Source organism: Gymnoscopelus braueri (genome assembly GCF_963280865.1).
Source record: "Gymnoscopelus braueri genome assembly, chromosome: 22".
Lineage (NCBI taxonomy): Eukaryota > Metazoa > Chordata > Actinopteri > Myctophiformes > Myctophidae > Gymnoscopelus > Gymnoscopelus braueri.
This window is the reverse complement of record NC_137624.1, coordinates 8,613,671-8,634,221: the sequence shown is the minus strand read 5'-3', so window position 1 is coordinate 8,634,221 and position 20,551 is coordinate 8,613,671. Positions and strand designations below refer to the sequence as shown.

The 20,551-nt window shown below is 42.0% G+C and overlaps 2 protein-coding genes across 6 annotated transcripts in view; one reads left to right on the top strand and one right to left on the bottom strand.

Moving 5' to 3' along the window:
* tjp2a (tight junction protein 2a (zona occludens 2)) overlaps positions 1-1,485 on the bottom strand; it is a 55,288-nt gene extending 53,803 nt beyond the window's left edge. For all 5 annotated transcript variants that reach the window (XR_013932507.1, XR_013932508.1, XM_080419518.1 and 2 more), the window contains exon 1: positions 1,346-1,485. The gene's annotated coding sequence lies outside the window, so the exon portion shown is untranslated. The remainder of the gene's footprint in view (positions 1-1,345) is intronic.
* A 3,546-nt stretch (positions 1,486-5,031) lies between these two features.
* On the top strand, positions 5,032-6,357 carry LOC308078391 (glutaryl-CoA dehydrogenase, mitochondrial-like; the record flags this gene model as incomplete). Its single annotated transcript, XM_080419541.1, has 1 exon — positions 5,032-6,357. One exon carries the CDS (start codon positions 5,032-5,034, stop codon positions 6,355-6,357), a length of 1,326 nt encoding a protein of 441 aa, XP_080275667.1.
* Between the last annotated feature and the right edge of the window lie 14,194 nt (positions 6,358-20,551).

The following is a 20,551-nucleotide window of genomic DNA, read 5'->3' as shown; positions in this document are numbered from 1 at the left end:
CAAGTGGTTAATGTAAAACAAAGATTTGGCAGCATCCCTGTAGTAACTCTGAGGACCCCCTAGGAGTCCCGGACCCCCTGTTGAAGACCCCTGTTTTAAACGTTTTTATCAGCCACTGTAGATTTTGTTTCCGTTCCCAGAAATGATCTTATAAAAGTCGATGCAATCAATGGGGTATTTTCTTTATTGCCCATTTGATCAAGATAACATTCCTTAGTTGTTGTAACTATAGCTGTAGAATACAACTCTCGTAGACGTATTTATGATTCTGACGTTTTCAAGATTGAAAACGGCAGAATCATAAATACGTCTACTAGAGTTGTATTCTACAGCTATTGTAACTCATTGATAATTTGACCTACAAAACCGCTCGCCCCAAAACACAGTCACGCACCCATGGGCATTCCTAAACGTAACATCAGTAAACTATGCCTAAAACTAACCTTATTTCTAACCTCATCCTCAGTAAAACAAATACAAGAACCGCTGGTCCGCGAATAAAAATGGGGGCGAGCGTGTTTTGGGGCGAGTTTACCCCCACAACAACATGAGGTGTTTTTACTACAGCAATGTATATGCAGTGTTGCCAGGTTTTGCGAGAGAAACAAGCGACCAGGTCTAGGAAAAGCCCAAAATAAGCATCCCACTTGTTGTACTTGAACCACATCAGCAATTTGAAAATAGCAGATCTACGAGCTCACAAGCGACGCGTTGTGAGCTTGTAGATCTGCTATTTTGAAGGGGGGAAAACTATGAAATATTTGGAATATTTTTGATTTTTTTTACATTTTAAGTACACAAATTTGTATGGTGGGACCCTGGCATAACATTATTTTCAGATGGGGGTCCGCAGACAAGTAATTTTGGGGTTTCCTATCCTTCAATTCATGAAAATGTTTGAGAACCACTGCATTAAACAACATTAGACAACAAGCCCAAATAAGCAACTACACTTTAGAAACAAGCCCCCCCCAAAAAAACACAACCAATTATTTACAAGCTACTTTACAGAAAAACAAGCCCAAAGTCGCTTATAATAAGCGAACCTGGCAATACTGGCCAGCAACGGTATCATGGCCTCCACGGAACTCTACTTCAGGTTTACATTTAACCTTAAAAAAATGAAATAGTCGTATAAATTATACAGAATAAACCACTTTGTCGCAACGCGTATCCACTTCCAGGTTTGTTTGTAGTCTGGACGTACACTTTACTTATGTTTACGCAATAAATGGAAGGAATCCAACCAACAAACCAAACAAAGCCTTCTCTGTGCTCAAGTCAATGCCCTAATATGGACCATCCTGTGGTCTACAACGCATAATAGAAACTGCAGTCCTCTTACCTGTTGAAACTACAGGGTGGGTGGTCTTCTTGTACCAACGACAAAGTCCCCAAAAACGTCAGAAACTGTGGTTTAAACGCCGAAATGAAAAATGTATTCTTCTCTCCACCAGCTCCAGCAGCAGGTCCCTAAACTCTGATTTCCTGGTTCTCGCAGGTATGGGCGTGGTTTCAAAACTGCAGGTGTGTCATGGTTACTTCCATAGTTTCACATGACAGTCCTGTGGTGCCCCGCCCCCCCAGTCTGTAAATGACTCAAGATGACTCACTTTTATTTGGATTAAATAAAAGTGAGTTATTTATGAGTGAAAGATACGATGATCAGTAGTGGAAGAAGTATTCAGATTTTTTTTTTACTCAAATAAAATTAGCAATATGCCTATATAACACAATAAAATACGATTTTACAAGTAAATGGCCTGTTTTTTATATTGGTATCAAAATATGAATACAGCGCCAAAGTATTATTAAGTACTGAAATCTTTCCAAATAAAGAAAATATACAAGCTCACAACGCGTTGCACCGCGACATGCTGTGAGCTTGTAAATCGGCTATTTTAGAATAGACAAAGTATAAAATAGGGCTTAAGTGGTTAATGTGCTGTTAGCCCTGAAACATGACTGTCATACCATGACAGTCATGGTGCCGAGTCCCCCTGGTCTAAAGTTGTGTTCGATTTTTTCACATTGCCATCTCTCACATAAACATAAACGTTCAGATTTCAAATATAAAGTGCTTACCACCGAGCCACGGATGTTACAAGGCGATGCGGACCACTATGAGTACCCGTATCTCCCGTATTGTTCAATAAAAAGCATTTTAATCCCATCGCCGGCCATTTTCTTTTTTTGTTTTGTAATGTATCAGAGTGCAATACACCTCCCAACCATTAGTGTCGCATGGTTGAAAGTATCGGCGACAATTTGGAGAAAATGGCCGGCGATGGGATTAAAATGCTTTTTATTGAACAATACGGGAGATACGGGTACTCATCGCGGTCCGCATCGCCTTGTAACATCCGTGGCTCGGTGGTAAGCACTTTATATTTGAAATCTGAACGTTTATGTTTATGTGAGAGATGGCAATGTGAAAAAATCGAACACAACTTTAGACCAGGGGGACTCGGCACCATGACGCTTGTATACAAGCGTCATGTGAACCATGGCTAATGTGCTGTATGTTTTGTTTAACAATCTGAACGTAAAAATTAACTAGTAACCTTTTTTCTCAAATAATTGTAGTGGAGTAAAAATTATAATATTTGCCACTGACATGTTGTGGAGTAGTAGAACTATTGAAAATTTGAAATACTCAAGGTTAAAGTACCTCAAATATTTAATACAGCAGTACTTAAGTTAAAGTATTGTACTTTCCAACTCTGAGTCATGACCGATAGATTGTTCTGATTGGAGACAGCTCTTGCTTCTTCATGTTCTGTTATTCATGAACCGGAAAGGAAAGGGTCTTGCCAACCTCTCTCTACACTGGGGTATAATTTCAATACCTGTTAGACTGGTCTATGCTGCAAATTCCCAGTGATTGTTTCCTTGTAAGCGTTAACCATCAGATAAAAGGCCTTGTGGTTAAAGGGAAAACCCACACTGTGGCTGAAAGGTCAGTTTTCATTCCACTCATGACCATCAGTCTGCTTAATTGCTCTTTGATGTCATTTTATTGTACTTTGCCTATTTCTTATCTTCGTTCATTAATCCTGGAAGCAACCCCGAAATGGCTGCATGAATAAAGTTGTAGTAATTGTTTTTATTATTGTTGATATTAGGTGTCCCATCATTGTTATTGTCCTTGAGCAATGAGCCCCTATGACTCCTCTCTGGTGAAATGTATATATAGGCTACACTGTAGCCTATACAAGTCTGTAGCCGCTACAGAACCATAACATAATGCATAATGCATAATGCATAATGATCCTTAACTACGGTGTTCAGTGGTCAGTTACAGAATAGGTGATTGAGTAATACAATTCAATGAAATGTGATGGGACATTCACTGTATAGAATGAAATATGCTACATGAGACAAACCACTGAGTGAATGTGTTTAAATGGTGTCCCCTTGTGACAAAGTTGAGTACGACAATGTATGCAATATGTAGAACGCACACAAGGACATTCACTAGATACAATAATTGTTTATTTGACAATAATACAGTAATATACATTGATCTATAACTTATATATTTCACAAGGTGCAGGAAAAACGTAAAGTCTCTAAACTGAATTTTGCTGATGAAGTGCTCTTTTCAAGGTTAAAGTATCCTTTGATGGCAATTTTGCGCTCATTAGTTTGACATTGAATCATCTTGATATGGTTAAGAGAGCTTGGAATAAAAAACGTTTCCCCCCCTATTGTGTAATACTGTTTTTTTTTTATATTTGAAAAATCACACCCTGTGTGAAGTGGGCGGTGTCTTGCTAGCTAATCACAATACTGAGTCAACCAATCATGTACAAAAAATAAATACATTTATTGAAACACTCTTTATGATGGAAGAAACCATAACTTTAAAAAAACCAATTTATGGGTTTTTTTAAGTTATGGTTTCTTATATAGGGCTATGCACATGTGTCATGTGACACTGGCCAATCACAGTCCTGAATAGACTGTGATTGGCCAATCACGGTGCAGGGTTAGGCGGGGTACATTTTTGGCCAATCACAGCGCAGGATTTGTTGTACAAATATCCAAACCTCACTTATAGGGGCGGTTTCACCGCCCAAAAATAAATCATAGTATCTGTTATGAGCTATAGATAAAGTAGATGAAATACAGATACATTCACATGGTGGCCATCTTGCTCTTATGACATATGCTCTTATGTCATATGACGTAAGAGCAAAATCATGGAGAGGTTCACATGTTGATGACATCATACTGATGATGTCAGTAGGCACGCAAATCAGACGGAGTTGTGTTAGTCGCGTACCAAGATCTGTTCGAAGGTACTACAGTAGTTATTTTTGGTTATTTGCTGTGGAGAGGCATACGTATACAACATCCTTTATGCCACAGGTGACGTGTTTGTTATCCCTGGTACTACTGCCCAGAAGCAAGAATGAGCTCAAGCAAAGCATTGTGATTTAGAAGGGAAAAAAAGGTTGTGGCAATGAGAGCAAAGACAGTGCAAAGAAAAAGGTCCTGTAAATCTCCTTTGAGGACATTTTTGGGGGAAGAAAAATAATTGACATGTACATTTATTGAACAGAGATGATTTTTCTGAGGATTTAAACCACACCATGGGGCATATGGACAGGGACTTTAATTAGAACCGATTCAAATGCCTAAATTGAATATGGTCTTGTCACTGTCACCATCAAACAGGGAGTGTCTAGGTTCTGTGTAGTGCTCAGTGTCATGATTTGTCTTTGATATGGTGCCACCTAATTGACATTTTGTGGTATACCTTGGATTACTTATTGATATTGCCTTTAGCTGTCCTTTTTAGCCAGACTGAGCACATTTTGTGTTCGCCAATTGACTTCAATGCATTCCATCAAATACGTATTGAAATACCATTTCAAAAGGATCATTTAAGTTGCGTCGATGACAGCATGTTGACGTCATGACATAGACGCCTATTTTGACGTTCTCCCCCTACTGCACTTTGTGTCAACAAGCTGAGAGGTGAAGTGACATGCCATTGTGCACAAAAACAAACAGATCTCCACCATGGCATTGAGGAGCGTTGTGTGTCGGCTGTTCCTCAACCCACAGAGAAGTTCCGTCAGCTCAGCGTCTAGAGCCCAGGGAACTGCAGCACCCGCCAGACTCGATTCAGACAAACCCCAGCAGAAGAAGCCCAAAGCTCCCAAGGTGCAGTTCAACTGGCGTGATGCCCTGCAGCTAGATCGTCAGCTGACAGAGGAGGAAATCATTATCAGAGACACTTTCCGCAACTACTGCCAGGAGAAACTCATGCCCCGCATCCTGCTGGCCAACAGAAACGAAGTGTTCCACAGGGAGATCGTGTCAGAGATGGGAGAGCTTGGCGGCCTGGGTCCAACCATCAGAGGCTATGGCTGTGCTGGGACCAGCTACGTGGCTTACGGCTTGATTGCCAGAGAGGTGGAGAGAGTGGACAGTGGCTACCGCTCTGTGATGAGTGTCCAGTCCTCCCTGGTCATGCACCCCATCAACGCCTACGGCACCGAGGAGCAGAAGGAGAAATACCTCCCCAGGCTAGCCCGTGGTGAGATCCTGGGCTGCTTTGGGCTGACGGAGCCCAACCACGGCAGCGACCCTGGCAGCATGGAGACGAGGGCCAAATACAACCCCTCCAGCCGCACGTACACCATTACTGGATCAAAGACCTGGATCACCAACTCCCCGATAGCCGACATCGCTGTGGTCTGGGCTAAATGCGAAGACGAAAAAATCTGTGGCTTCATCCTAGAGCGCGGCATGAAGGGTCTCTCCATGCCCAAGATCGAGGGCAAGTTCTCCCTGAGGGCCTCGTCCACTGGCATGATCCTCATGGACGAGGTGGAGGTGCCTGAGGAGAACCTGCTGCCCAAAGTGTCCGGCCTGGTGGGACCTTTTGGCTGTCTCAACAACGCACGCTACGGCATTGCGTGGGGCGCCCTGGGAGCTGCCGAGTTCTGCTTCCACGCCGCTCGCCAGTACACGCTAGACAGAATCCAGTTCGGCGTGCCACTGGCCAGGAACCAGCTGATCCAGAAGAAGATGGCTGACATGCTGACGGAGATTACCGTTGGCCTGCAGGCCTGTCTGCAGCTGGGGAGACTCATCGATGACAAGAAAGCGGCCCCAGAGATGGTCTCAATGCTTAAAAGGAACAGCTGTGGCAAGGCGCTAGACATAGCCAGGCAGGCCAGGGACATGCTGGGAGGAAACGGCATCGCAGACGAATACCACATCATCCGTCACGTCATGAACCTGGAGGCCGTCAACACCTACGAAGGCACACATGACATTCATGCCCTGATCCTGGGCAGAGCCATCACTGGACTGCAGTCGTTCACTGTGGGCAAGTAATGCTTCATTTATACGCAGAAAATAGCTTGAAGGCCTGAGGGTTGATGATGACCTCTGTGACCAGAGTCCTCTGCAGCTTCTCCACATATTCAGGGGAGGCGGGAAAAAGTGTAAAATAAATGTGTATAATTTTGTACCATGATGTGGTTTTCTTTAACACTTGCAGAGTATTTGCCTTTCTTGCTTTTAGTTTTTCTTGGAGCGCTATATTCTGATGGTAATAATTGCAACCGTTTCAGTAACAGGGGTCTCCCCATCTCTTTAGTAAACATAAGACATTTTCAGCTCAGGATGCCAATTTACGACCAGCTAGTGAATGAGGGCCAATGTCATCCAATCAGGAGAGAGAAATCATGCAGGATACACACATGAAATTGGAAATGATGACAAGGACACAAAATTGGAACTGGAACACTATGAAATTGAATCTTAAAAATGGGTGCTCTTTACTGATTGAATGGAATTGGCGACCCAACTGACAACGCATTCTCTCTTTAGGGATGAAGAGACCACTGTTGAGCAAACATTCTATACTATGCAGAGCTTTAACCTTTTTAACCAAAACAGTACCTTTAATTGGGGCTGATGACAATTCCCCAAACTATGGTGTGAGGGTGTGGGGTGTCTGTGAGGAGACCAACACTTCCCTATTCCCTACACAGAACAGTTTGTACACAATGATTTGACTTATTATGTTATGCACATTTCCAAACTCAACTGCATACACAAACAAAAGTAGTAAGATGATCACACACCCTAGAGAGAATCTTCTGTATTGTAATGGTTTCATCTGACAACTGTCCCTTCTGTCCCATCTGTCCTCACTGGATCACATTGCATGCCAGTGGCCAGCATCAAGTCTTATCATGCTGATATGTATACAGTACAGTACTGACAGGCAAAGTCTGACTGGTAAGTGAGCAGCAGCCATCATAACACACACAGTACAGGTAGTATAGTGAAAGGTTATGCTAAAAGGATAACGGCCACAGGGGCTTGTTTGCATTGTACTCAATTAATCAGAAATGCATACTTTAAAAGTGCATGAGCAAACATGGTTTAACATACGTTTCATGCTGTTATATATTTATTGAAACATGTTTGTATGCTACCAATAGTGTAGGCTAGGCTAATACACAGCAATTTTGTTGTTGGGACAGATCAGATGTCTCCTGTCTGAATTGAATGGAGACAATGATAGGTCTTTATTCCTGAGGTGGGAAAACATGTTTTCTGGGAAGTTTTAAGTGGTGCAATAACTAATGGGTTGCTTTATTTAAAAAATAAATAACATATTGTACCCATTAGTTTAGTTTATTGCACATTAAAACATGACATAAAAACAAAACAAAATTGGGAAAAAAAAACTATCTTTTATATGAAAAGGAAAAAAATCAAAATCAAAACATGATGTGCTGGAGAGGCCAACGAAACCAAGCTGGGCTTGTCGAGTGGCCTTCCTAAATCTTTAAAGCTTAGAATATATAGATATATACACTAGAATAAATCTAAAACAATACAGAAATGTCAAAATATCCTTAAGAAATAGGAATATGACTATACATATATACACACATACCTGTATATCATATAAACACACACACACTACAGCAGTGTGATTAAGATGTGCTACTTAAGTTGGATAATAATAGCTGCAGTGTTTATCTCTTGAAGGAGCTGAGGCTAGCACAGTCTCTAATATGAGGCGGCAAGCAATTCCAAAAGTGGGGTCCTCTAAATTTTATGGAGAATTGGGCAGTTGATAGTGGGATGAAGATCACCGGCTGACCTATTGTGGCTATGAATTGTATTATTAAACTGAAATATATTTTGAAAACAGATTGGGAGTAATTTGTGAATAGAGTGAAACAAGAAAATGTTGCATATTTGAAGGTTTATTTAAATCAAAGATGGGAAGAATTGAGAGACTGAAACAAAGGAGTGGAACTGTTGAATTTGTTAGAGAAAGTATTCATCTTGATAAAACGTTTTTGAAGCAAAAAAATAAAAACAATTGAGATCGTTTGCCCAAACCATATTGCAGTATGAAATGTATGATTGGATAAATCATAGTATAATATAAATTAGGATTTTTCTTGCCACAAGGTGGTGTATTCTTCCCTATTTTATTAGAAATAAAAAAGCTATATGATTTTTCCAGGTGAGTTTTTCATCTATGATTACTCCAAGAGATTTGGTAACAGTAACTCTTTCTAGTATATTATTATTATCTATTTGTATATTCGGAAGAGTACTTATTACTGGATGATTCTGAGGCATAAACATCATGTATGCACTTTTTTTTCTTTTTTCTTTTTTTCTACATTCAGGGATAATTTGTTAGCCTTGTACCAGGTGCCTACCTTTCTTAACTCTTGGTTCATTTCCAATATTAATTTCTGTTCATCTTTACCAGATAAAAAAAATATTGGAGTCATCCACGAATAGAATAAAAAACATATTTAGAGTTAAATATAAATCATTTATATAAATGAGGAACAATAGGGGTCCAAGTATTGATCCTTGGGGACTCCACAGGAAATCAACTTGCAGTCAGAAGAGATGTTATTCCACATTACAAATTGATTTCTTGCTGATAAGTAGCTCTGGATCACCCATCTTATGGAATGACCTGATTAGATGGTTACTGAAGTATTCAGCTCCATTCAATGCAATTTGCCCAACACCATTAGACGTAATGTGTGCAACACCCCCACCTCCTGTCCATAATAATTTACTACAATAATTAACTACCTGACTCTTGAACACAAATTTCCAACATTACCTAAAGGTCAAGGGCGGGTGTCTCAACCCCAAAGGTTTAACAGTTTGCAAAAAAAGGTACAGTTATACAATAACATACAAAGCCCTGAGGATTTGTTTCCATTGTGGTCCTATGTATTCAATTAATCAAGACAACACAATGTCTGAGTTGTATATGGATTGGAATGATGCTTCTTTAAAAGTGCACGAGAAGATTTAAATTGGTTTAAATTGCTTACAATATTACAACGACTATTTAGGCATTTAGCAGACGCTGTCATCCAGAGCAACTTACAATAGGCAAGGTAAACGCATACAAATGCAGAGACAGTAGTGCCTCAGTAAACAGGTAAACCAAGATCCTAGCATCAGTCTAAACAATATAGTAACAAAAATAATAATCTGTACAATTAAACTATGAGATATCAGGTAAACAATGAACCTAGCATCTGTTTAAATAACCTGCCATCTAAATTACATTCTTAACATTGTCAAGAAAAGCAAGCCTAAGTAACAAAAACATGAGAACGAATAACCAAGATATATCTGCAAGGTAGCCATGTCTTCGTCAGTGGCTAGCATCAAGGGAGGCAAAAGGTGGCAGGAAGGGGTACAGGGAGAGTAAAGTGCTAGGGACCCCTAGCCTAGAGGGTGAGGTGGAGTCTGAAGACTCCACCTCACAGACTCACTCCCACCTTTGGGAGTGAGTCTGCAGTTCTGACTGCAATGGTGAGTTTGTTCCACAGTTTGGGAGCCAGAGGGAGAAGAGTCTGGGATGTGTGGAGCGTCGTCCCGGGGGTTTTAGGAAAGGTTCAGACAGCTTTCCTGCGTTAGCTGATCCGAGTGAGCAAGAGGGGTTGTAGGTTTGGATCAGGCTTTGAAGGTATAGTGGTGCCATGCCTTTGGTTGCCTTGTAGGCCAACATCAGTGTTTTGTACTCTGTGCAGTGCAGAGAGCCAGCAACTGGGAGCCAATGGAGTGGAAAAGGGGTGAGACGTGAACATTTTGGCTGGTTGAAGACCGGGCGTGCTGCGGCATTCTGGATCATTTGGAGGGGCTTAAGTGAAGCATGTCAGGAGGCCAGTAAGGAGGGAGTTACAGTAGTCAAGTTTTGAGATGACGCCTGGATAAGGAGCTCTGGCTGACTATTCTGGTGCTCCACCTGGAGTTTAAAAAAAAAATGAAAATAGATTACTGGATTGTATTACTGCAACCTAAATGAAATCAGCTAGAATGTCACTCTAGAATCACTCTGATGTTCAATCCACAGAAACAAAAATATGAAGAAATCCATCTGAAAACAAAGAATTGAGTATCACCTCTTTCTCCCTGTCCAGCTTAGCGTGAAGTCCTGACATATCACTGGTACTGACATGGGCTGTATTCAGCAGCTGGAGAGGACAAACACACAACATCACATTAAGGTGGTGGAGTGGAGGACTGGGGTGATGCGACTAGTTCAGCTTCCTCACAGGGCAGGATGCATCATGCATACAGCAGAATAATTACTACAGTGAATGATTGCTATAATAAATCTACTTTGTGATTGGTCTGATGAGAGAAAAGTGTTGCTCCTGGTAAAGTCAGACTGGGATTATCTTTCTTGTTGCTGCTGTGTCGAGACGCATCTTTTAACTTTTTTGTCTTAATGCTTAGAGCAACACAACATGTCGCAGTAGTAAAAAAAAAAAGTTTTTATAGTGATTGTGTAGGGCTGCTAGGGCAGGCTATACGTGAACAAACCATCACATGGAGGATGGTAGTTTTCCAGCATGTCTTTTCTACATGCTTGAAAATGTAATGAGATTAATGAGAACGCCTCACACTGCGAGGTGTTGTGCTTGTAGATCGGCTATAGATCGGCTATTTTCACAATGTTTGCCTCCTTCTTACATAGTATTTGACAATTTGGTATTAAAAAAAAGGTCTTAAAAGTCCCAAATTGTCACTTTAGAAATATGCAGATACCCTGTACAGTGTACACTTATACTGCAATGTTGCACATTAAGCTAATCATCTAGGGACCCCCCAAAATATTTTGGGGACCCCCCCTGCTATAATCGATGGTCGTCATCAAGGGAAAACAAGAGGTTTGTAGAAAGAAATGAGCGGTAATAGGCCTGCTGTTCCATTCCAAGGGCAAGCTTTTTAGGCCCAGAGGACAGAGAGAATTGCTGTAGTGTTCATAACATACTGCAACTCCTACTAATCTTTAGGATCATTTTACACTGGTTGACTGACCTCTGCGACCCCGTCAGTTAAATCTACGGTATTAAAAGCGATGGGCGGCTGCACCACTCCTCACCTGGTCAGCGGTGCTGTAGGCTACAGCTTCTCCTGGGTGGAGGTCAGCTCAGAGCAGACAAACTGCTCCTCAGTGAGATGTTTCTTTTTGTCTCCTCCAGGGCCTTGTTGGTCTCCTCTAGCCTGTAGTGTGAACAGAAAACCAGGACATTTACTCAATTTAGTTTACAATGCAAGTCCTGCATGGTCCCTCCCACCACCAGTGGTAGAAAAAGTACTCAAAACGTAAAGTACAAAAGTATTGGTATCAAAATGTTGCAGAACATGTTGCAGAACACAGACGGCATCATCTGTCTGTCTGTCCTGTAGACGGACACCCTCCACTGGTCTCCACACAGGAGATGACTCTGGGCAGCTGCTGACCAGAGACCTCCACGAGGTCGTACTGGTTGCGGGCGTGCCTCCTCCCATTGAAGGGTGTCGGGATGGGGCGGAGTCACCAGGGACCCGGAGAAGACCTGGTAGAGAGCAGTATCTGCTGTGGACATCACTGCCGGCGGCTTCACGGGAGGGGGCGGTGGCCAGATCTTGAGGGGGTCCCCACAGCAGCGACAGCATGGAACAGGGGGCACCACTGTGAAGTCCCCTGGAGGCCTGAGCAGCTGCTTGTCGACCAGTGTGAGTGAGGAAAGGTCCCTCGTCTGGTCGATGCGAGTGTACAGCTCACCGATGCACTCTGTGATGACCTCCATGTCGTCATCGGACAGGGGACGGTTCCTAAGGTTGTCCACGTGAACGTTGACAAACCTGGTCGCACTTCTGCAACGCTCTGCAATGGAAAACGCAACATTAGTTTCCTATGATCGTTATGCTTAACTGAAATGTTTATTTTTGTCTCCACCAGGGCCTTGTTGGTCTCCTCTAGCCTGCAGTGTGAACAGAAAACCAGGACATTTACTCAATTTAGTTTACAATGCAAGTCCTGCATTGTCCCTCCCACCACCAGTGGTAGAAAAAGTACAACATTTAAAGTACAAAAGTATTGGTATCAAAATGAACTTAAAGTACCAAAAGTAGAAAGTACTCATTATGCAGAATGTCCCATTTTGCAAGTTTTCAAATGTATAAACATCTTTTGAAAATAGCAGATCTACAAGCTCACAATGTGTCGCGATAAGACGCATTGTGAGCTTGTAGATCGGCTATTTTCAAATGGCCGAAATGTATATAGGGCTGAAGTGGGTACATGTTTTGTAGATTTTTCAAAATACAAGTTTTCAAATAATTGTAGTAGAGTAAAAAGCACAATATTTGCCTCTGAGATGTAATGGAGTAGAAGTAAAAGTACTGAAATTTTTAAATAAGTTACATTTGTACTTAGTTACTTTACACCACCCTTCTGGTTTAATTATTATTATTATTATTATCTTTTCCTTTTGAACTTTTGAGGTGGTGCAGAAACTAAACCATGACAACTCAAGCAAAGACTCTGCCATAAGGCAGGTACACATTGCAGGACCTTAAAGTGCTCGGGGGGTTATCTGATCGTTAAGCATTACACACTGCAGGAGTTTATTTCTTGAAATCGGCTGTCATAATATCGTTGTGGTCTTCACAACAGGATTGATCCCCGACAAGGGCTGACACACTGTAGGATAGTTCACTAGGATGCTATCTCCAGAGTCAGACCCAATACATACATTTGAGTTTATTCCAATTCATTTTAATCGACGTATCCCGTGATATGCCTCTCTCCCTCTCCCCCCTCTCTCGCTCTTTCTCTCTCTCTCTCTTTCTCTCTCTCTCGCACGTCAAGTGCAGAAGCGGTCAGTGACAGCGTTGCCATGTCCGCTTATTATAAGCGACTTTGGGCTTGTTTTTCTGTAGAGTTGCTTGTAAATATTGGTTGTTGCGGGGTGCATTTTTTGGGCTTATTTGTATAGTTGCTTATTTGGCCTTGTTTCCTAATGTGGTTTAAACAACACATAATATGTATTTGTCCGCAGACCCCCCTTCTGTAAATATGTTGTGCCATCACAGACCCCCATACAAGATTTGTGTGGATTTGGAAAATATTCCACAATTTTCTCAAGATTTTTCTTTGAAAATAGCTGCGACGCGTTGTGAGCTTGTAGATCGGCTATTTTCAAATATCCAATGTATTTGTAAATAGGTTTAAAGTGCTCAAGTGGCCTTTTCTTGGGCTTGTTTTCATAGACCTGGTTGCTTATTTCTCTCGCAACATCTGGCAACGCTGTTTTGACACAACGTGCACATGCTGCACACTCACACATACACACACACACAGAGCTCGCTCTCGCTCTCACTCTCTGTCTGTCTCTCTCTCTCTCTCTGTACAATTCCTCTAAAATAAACAGCCCACCAGGCTCGCTCACTCTCTCATTTTGTTTTATAATGTTAACTTAATACAGGACGGTAATATTGCGGTAGGGACTGTTTGTTGTGGTCAGATCCAGCGACGCTCCCCTGGCCACGGTGGCTGTAATGTGCTCTCATTGGCTGTAGCGTGGATCTCCTCGCAGACCCTTTCATAATGTATGATACTGTCCGATCTCCTGTCTGGGACAGAGCTGAATATCTAACATGGTAGTTATCTGAAAACGGTCGGAAAGCCGTCGCAGAGCGGATAATCGCGGCCACATCGTCTCGCGGAACCTTTCACACAGAGCGAGCATTATCTCGCAGATCAAAGGCCGATCTGCGTCAGATCGGGAGGTTTTGTCGGCGAGCGCCAAAAAATGTCGGCGACAGCAATCTCGGACCAAATCTCCTGCAGTGTGTACGAGCCCTTAGTGGTTCCCTAAGCCAGTGGTTCTCAAATTGTGGTCCGGGGACCCCCAGGGATCCTTGAAGGGGTTCCGCGGGTCCCCAGTTAAATTAGTTAATATAGCGTCACAAACATTGGCTATTTGAAAATAACCGATCTACAAGTTCACAAGGCATCGCATTGCGACATGTTGCAAGCTTATAGATCTGCCTGATCTGATTTTTGACAATTTTTCTTGTATGGGGGTCCTTGGCACAATAGCTTTTCAGATGGGGGTCTGCTGCCAAATATATCAATTTGGACTAGCACTTATAATACTTCATTAACCTCGTTATAAGATGTTATGCATAGTTATAAATATTTATAATGTGTGTTATGAAGCCTTATAAGTGCATTATGAATGCATTATAGACCCAGCCTTTAAGTAAAGTGTTGCCCCAGTTTCCTTCACAGCAGAGCTCTGTTCTGAACACATCATAAACAATACTAAAGGAATATTGGCATAATGAGTCATACAACAGTTTACATAATAGTTCTTACATATCAGGCTCCATCTGATGGTTTCTTTTGGGTCCAGGAGATTCCATTTCATGCCAAAACCTACCGAGGAGGGGCGTCTACCTTGCACAGGTGTTGTCGTGGCTGGTACCTCCTGCCTGGAATGCTTTGGTTTCTGTAACATGTTTGTTTTAACTATGGATTGTCCTTAGTCTGACCCCTTACCCTTTGAGCTGCCTGGCATGGTGGCACCTGTCAGGAGCTTAGCTCTCTGGGTCACTGGGATAACGCAAGCTCCTCCACCAACGACAAGGTGACAATCCTAGGAGGAGATCCCAATTTAGTCATCACCAATTCCCAATTGTCCCCAAGTGTCCTTAAGTCCCTGTTGCTGGCACCACAACCACCTCCACAGCTGGAGAGAGGTATAAACTACTGTGTGCATCCTCCCATACACACTTGCCAGTAGCTTCTGCAGTGCAGCAAAAAGGACGGTCACTTGATCCATCGCCAGATTAAGTTCCCACCCGTAAACACAGCCAATTGTGTTTGATGGAGCGCCCGGCCAAGCTGGAGGCACCGCCGTTACTGCTGGGTGTTGAACCCAGCTTTCTGCTGCGGTGGTGGGAGAGTGCGTTTACCTCTACCACACCCAGGCGCCCCATGGATAGACAGACAAACAGACAGACAGACAGACGCTAAAGGCTCAGGTGCAAGACGCTACCTAAAGCCTGACCCCGCAAGACGCCAGGGCTAGAGACCATGACATAGACAAATGTTTTTTTTTGTTTTTGTTTTTTGGAGGGATTGGGGGGGGTGCATTTCCTGAACAACAACACTTATTTCTAATACGACTATTACTACTTGATGTTAAAAGTCAGAACCCTATCAAGTAGTCAGCCAACAGAATTTCTAATACGACTATTACTTCCTGATATTAAAAGTCAGAACCCTATCAAGTCATCAGCCAACAGAATAAAAACTAAAAAGTCAACAACCAGCGCTTAATTTAACCTCAACTTAACATTAAACGACCCATCAATATCACAAAATTATAAGAAACAACATACAATCGGAGCAACAGTGCCCCAGAGGCAAGGACACACCCTGGCATCAGCCAACATAATCCTATCACGACGCACTGACATCAGAGGCATCCTCTAACCCTGCAGATTTCACAGATCACTCACCTTGTGAAGAATAATATCGACACCAAATCAACTCACAAACAGAGCTGTCACGATTATGACATTTTACTTGACGATTAATTGTCAATCAAATAATTGCGATTAACGATAATTGTGTTTCTGTCGTTGAACATTGTTGGAACATTATGAATAAAAATTACATTTCTGGTTGGCTTTTAGCCTCCGTAAACAAAAGTTGCACAGGGCAGATATGACAACATAACACATAAAATAAAACATTAATAGTGGAAATAGCTGATGTACAAGCTCAAAACGCATCGCGATGCGTTTTGAGCTTGTCTATCTGCTATTTCCACAATTTGTCATTTTTTTAAAACATATGAACATTTTTAACATGGAAATGATTATTACGATTATGAAAAAACAACTGCGATTATCTCAAATAATTGCGATTAGGTGATTATGTAATAATTGTGACAGGCATACTCACCTACTCACAAACTGCGACCTTTCCTTCAAGTGGTGCCTCCCCGACAGGGTTTCCACCAGCATCTACTCCAGTCCCGGCGCCTCCTGCCCCTCCGCTCCTTCAGGTGGTATCAGCAGCCCCTTTCAGGGGTTCCAGGTGCCCCATGCGCCTCCACTCCTAAGTGGTTTTCCCTCCAGCTTTGAATGGGTGTTTCAACAATCCCACGTCTGTCTGCGTTACAGTCTTAGACGTGGCTTGCTTCGAGGGGGGCTTCTGACGATGGTCTCATCGACATCAGCCTCCCTCTTCCGCCGGGTAGAAGGGGAAGGCGCCCCGTTGCTGAAGTCACAACGCCTCCGTACCTTATCGCCGGGGAAGCTACAGAACACAGACAGCATCATCTGTCCGTCTGTCCTGTACACGGTTACCCTAAACTGGCGATGGAGCACCCGTCCCCCCTTCTCCCATGTCGTCTCCACACAGGAGATGACTCTGGGCAGCTGCTGACCAGAGACCTCCACAAGGTCGTACTGGTTGCGGGCGTGCCTCCACCCATTGAAGGGTGATGTTAGGGTGGTGGGGTGGGGCGGAGTCACCAGGGACCCGGAGAAGACCTGGTAGAGAGCCGTCTCTGCAGTGGGCATCACCCCTGGTGGCTTCACGGTGGGCTGCTTCCAGGTGTGGCTGAAACGACAGTAATACCATGTACTTGCCTTACTAGGGTCCACCAGGGGCTCTGGCTTACGAAGCGGCACCGCCACTGTGAAGTCCTTTGGAGGCCTGAGCAGCTCCTTGTCGACCAGTGTGAGTGAGGAAAGGTCCCTCGTCTGGTCGATGCGAGTGTACAGCTCAGGGATGCACTCTGTGATGACCTCCATGTCGTCATCGGACAGGGGACGGTTCCTAAGGTTGTCCACGTGAACGTTGATCAACCTGTTCGCCCTTCTGCCACGCTCTGCAACCGACTTGTTGATCAACTGGATGCGATACAGCTCCATCCTGCTCTGTGGAGAGAAGGAGGGGGGGAGAGAGAGAAATAGAGAGAGCGAGCGAGAGAGAGAGGCTGAGCACTGAGAGGGAGAGAGAGTTGAGAGCTGAGAAAGAGAGAGAGGGTTGAGAGCTGAGAAAGAGAGCTGAGACAGCTGTGAAAGGGAGAGAGAAACAGAAAGATATGTCAGTTTGTTATGTTAGTGGTGGAAAGTAACTAAACATTTACACAGATACTAACTGACTGTAGCCTAATTAAGTACAAATTTGAGGTTGGCTACTATAGTAATATGGAAGTAAAAATGGATATACTGTACATAGAGTATTCCCATTTTTCAATATTGTATACATCTCATTACACACATTAGTTACAGTGTAGATTTCGATCATTACAAAACATACATTAACCAATTAAGCCCTATTTGTTACTGCATCTATTCAAAAATACAAATCTGAAAGCTTGCAATGCGACACATTGTGAGCTTGTAGATCTGCTATTTTTGACATATTGGGGCCAAATCCCCAACAATTGTGAAATGCCATTCACAATGAGTACTGTTACTTTGGTATGCTACTTCAAGTAATTTTACTTGCAACAGAATACTTCTACATTGTGAGATTACTACTTTTACTTGAGTAAATAAAACAATCCGAGTAGGCTTGCTTCTACCACCATTGAATTAAATATCATTGTGTGGAGGGAGCCTATAACTGCTCTCCTCCTGTGAATTGAATACACAGGCAGTGGTGGAAAAAGTACTAACATTTTTACTTAAGTAAAAGTATCAATATTGCAATGTAGAAATAATCTGTTACAAGTAAAAGTCCGGAATTCAAAATGTACTTGAGTAAAAGTACAAAAGTATTGGCAACAAATTGTACTGAAAGTACCAAAAGTAAAAGAACTCATTATGAAGAATGTTTAAAAAAACCGCATTGTGAGCTTGTAGATCGGCTATTTTCAATAGGGCTGAAGTGGTTACTGTACGTTTTATAACAATAAATCTACAAACTACAGTTTTCAAATAACTGTAGTGGAGTACAAATTACAATATTTGCCTCTGCGGTGTAGTGGAGTAGAAATAAACGTACAGAACATTGGAAATACTCCAGTAAAGTAAAAAATTATAATACAAAACTGTACTTAAGTACAGTACTTGAGTAAGAGTATTTACACCACTGTACACAGGACCCCAATGGAAACAAGCCATTGGCTTTCTTGGGTTTATCCTTTTAGCATCCTTTTGCTAAAAATCTGTACTTTTTTTTGCAAACCGTTAATAAAGTATTCAATCAATCAATCCCGTCCATAGCGTTAGAAGGAGTTCTCCTTAACCTTCTAACACTGTATAGACCAAAGCTACAACGGCCCCACAAATCCATTCAGGTTGTTAGCTTAACGTCTTTTGAACGACAGCGCCAACCCCTTGTTTGAATCAAATGTAAACAAGCTACAATGAGCTAGCTGTTCGAAAACGATCGTGCAACGACGACAGCACGATCGTTAACGGTAAACAGTAAGCAGATCTACAAGCTCACAACGCATCACGATGCATCTGGCGTCGTGTAAGTTAACATGACAGACACGGCCGTTGACACGTCGCGCGACGCGTTGTGAGCTTGTAGATCTGCTATTTCAACGACAGCACGATCGTTAACGGTAAAACAGTAAGCAGATCTACAAGCTCACAACGCATCACGATGCATCTGGCGTAGCGTTAGCTAACATGACAGCATCCACCGTTGAAATAGCAGATCTACAAGCTCACAATGCATCACGATGCATCTGGCGTCGTGTTAATGACAGCAACGGCCGTTGACCCGTCGCGATGAGAGCTTGTAGATCTTCTATTTCGACGGCCGTTGCGATTTTCGGTTACCGGCAGTAACCGAAAAGTCATCCACTAACAATTGTAGCCTCTAAACTGACAGATCACGCTACAATCAAACATAATCAATAAAATAGCATTAAAATGACAGTTCCTCCCTACCCCTCGGCCTGAGCATTATGAAAATAATTCAAACTCACCAGTTGTAGAGGAAAAAGCTGGTTGAAAAGCAACAAATTAGCACTGCTGTGCTCTGCTGCAAGAAAAAAGTAGATAAAACAATCTGTAGAAGTTCCTCTGGTTGGTGGTTCCGTCCGTTAGTGGCTGTTAAAGCAGGTAAAGTGGCTGTTAAGCTCTGGGTAAATGCGACTGAAACTATGAAAATCTCAGACACATATGACGCAGCTCGTCTTGCTTAACGATTTTATACCTGAAGCATCCAGCATGAGCCCGCCTCTCGCTCGCCGCTGATTGGTCAGCTGTCGGTAAACAACTTCAAACGCTAGAATAGTGATGATGACGTCATCGCGCAACGTAACAAATCGGTTACGTACGTGTGTTTATTTTTTTATTTATTGTTAATATTTTTGTTTTGAAAAGAAAAGACAGTTTCTGGTCATTTTGTGACACATATACGTTTAGAGGAGAAAATATAAATCATTTAACTAAAACAACATATCACGTATTTCCATCACCTGTGTGCAGTGATGGAAAAAGTACTCACATTTCATACCTAAGTAAAAGTATCAATACTACAATGTAGAAATACTCTGTTACAAGTAAAAGTCCGAATTAAAATATTTACTTGAGTAAAAGTGTACTTAAAGTACCCAAAAAATAGATCTACAAGCTGTGAGCTTGTAGATCTGCTATTTTGTAGATCTGCTATTTTCAAAAGATTTGTATACATTTTATACATTTGAAAACTTGTGAAATGGGACATTCTGCATGAGTACTTTCTACTTTTGGTACTCAAAGTACATTTTGATGCCAATACTTTTGTACTTTTACTCAAGTAAAATGTTTTATTCCAGACTTTTACTTGTAACTGAGTATTTCTACTCAGTACTTTTTCCACCACTGTCGGAACACGAATTGGTTCCATGTGTTTATTTTTGAAGTGCAATTATTATTATTTTGTTTTAATTTTCGTAGGTGTGCAAAAGTCTTGCTTTGTTTTAATTAAGTGACACATGTCAAAATATACTTAAAGTATCAAAAGTAAAAGTACTCATTATGCAGAATGTCCGGTTTCACAAGGTATCATAATGTAAAACAATTATTAAAATATTTTTGTGATGCAAGGCATTGTGAGCTTGTAGCTACAATTTTCAAATAGCCAGAGTTTAAATAGGCCTGCTAGTGGTTAATGTATATGTTTTGTAATAATATTCAAAATCTACAAAGTAACTAGTAACTAACGTTTTCAAATAATTGTAGTGGGAGTAAAAAATATCTTATATTTAAT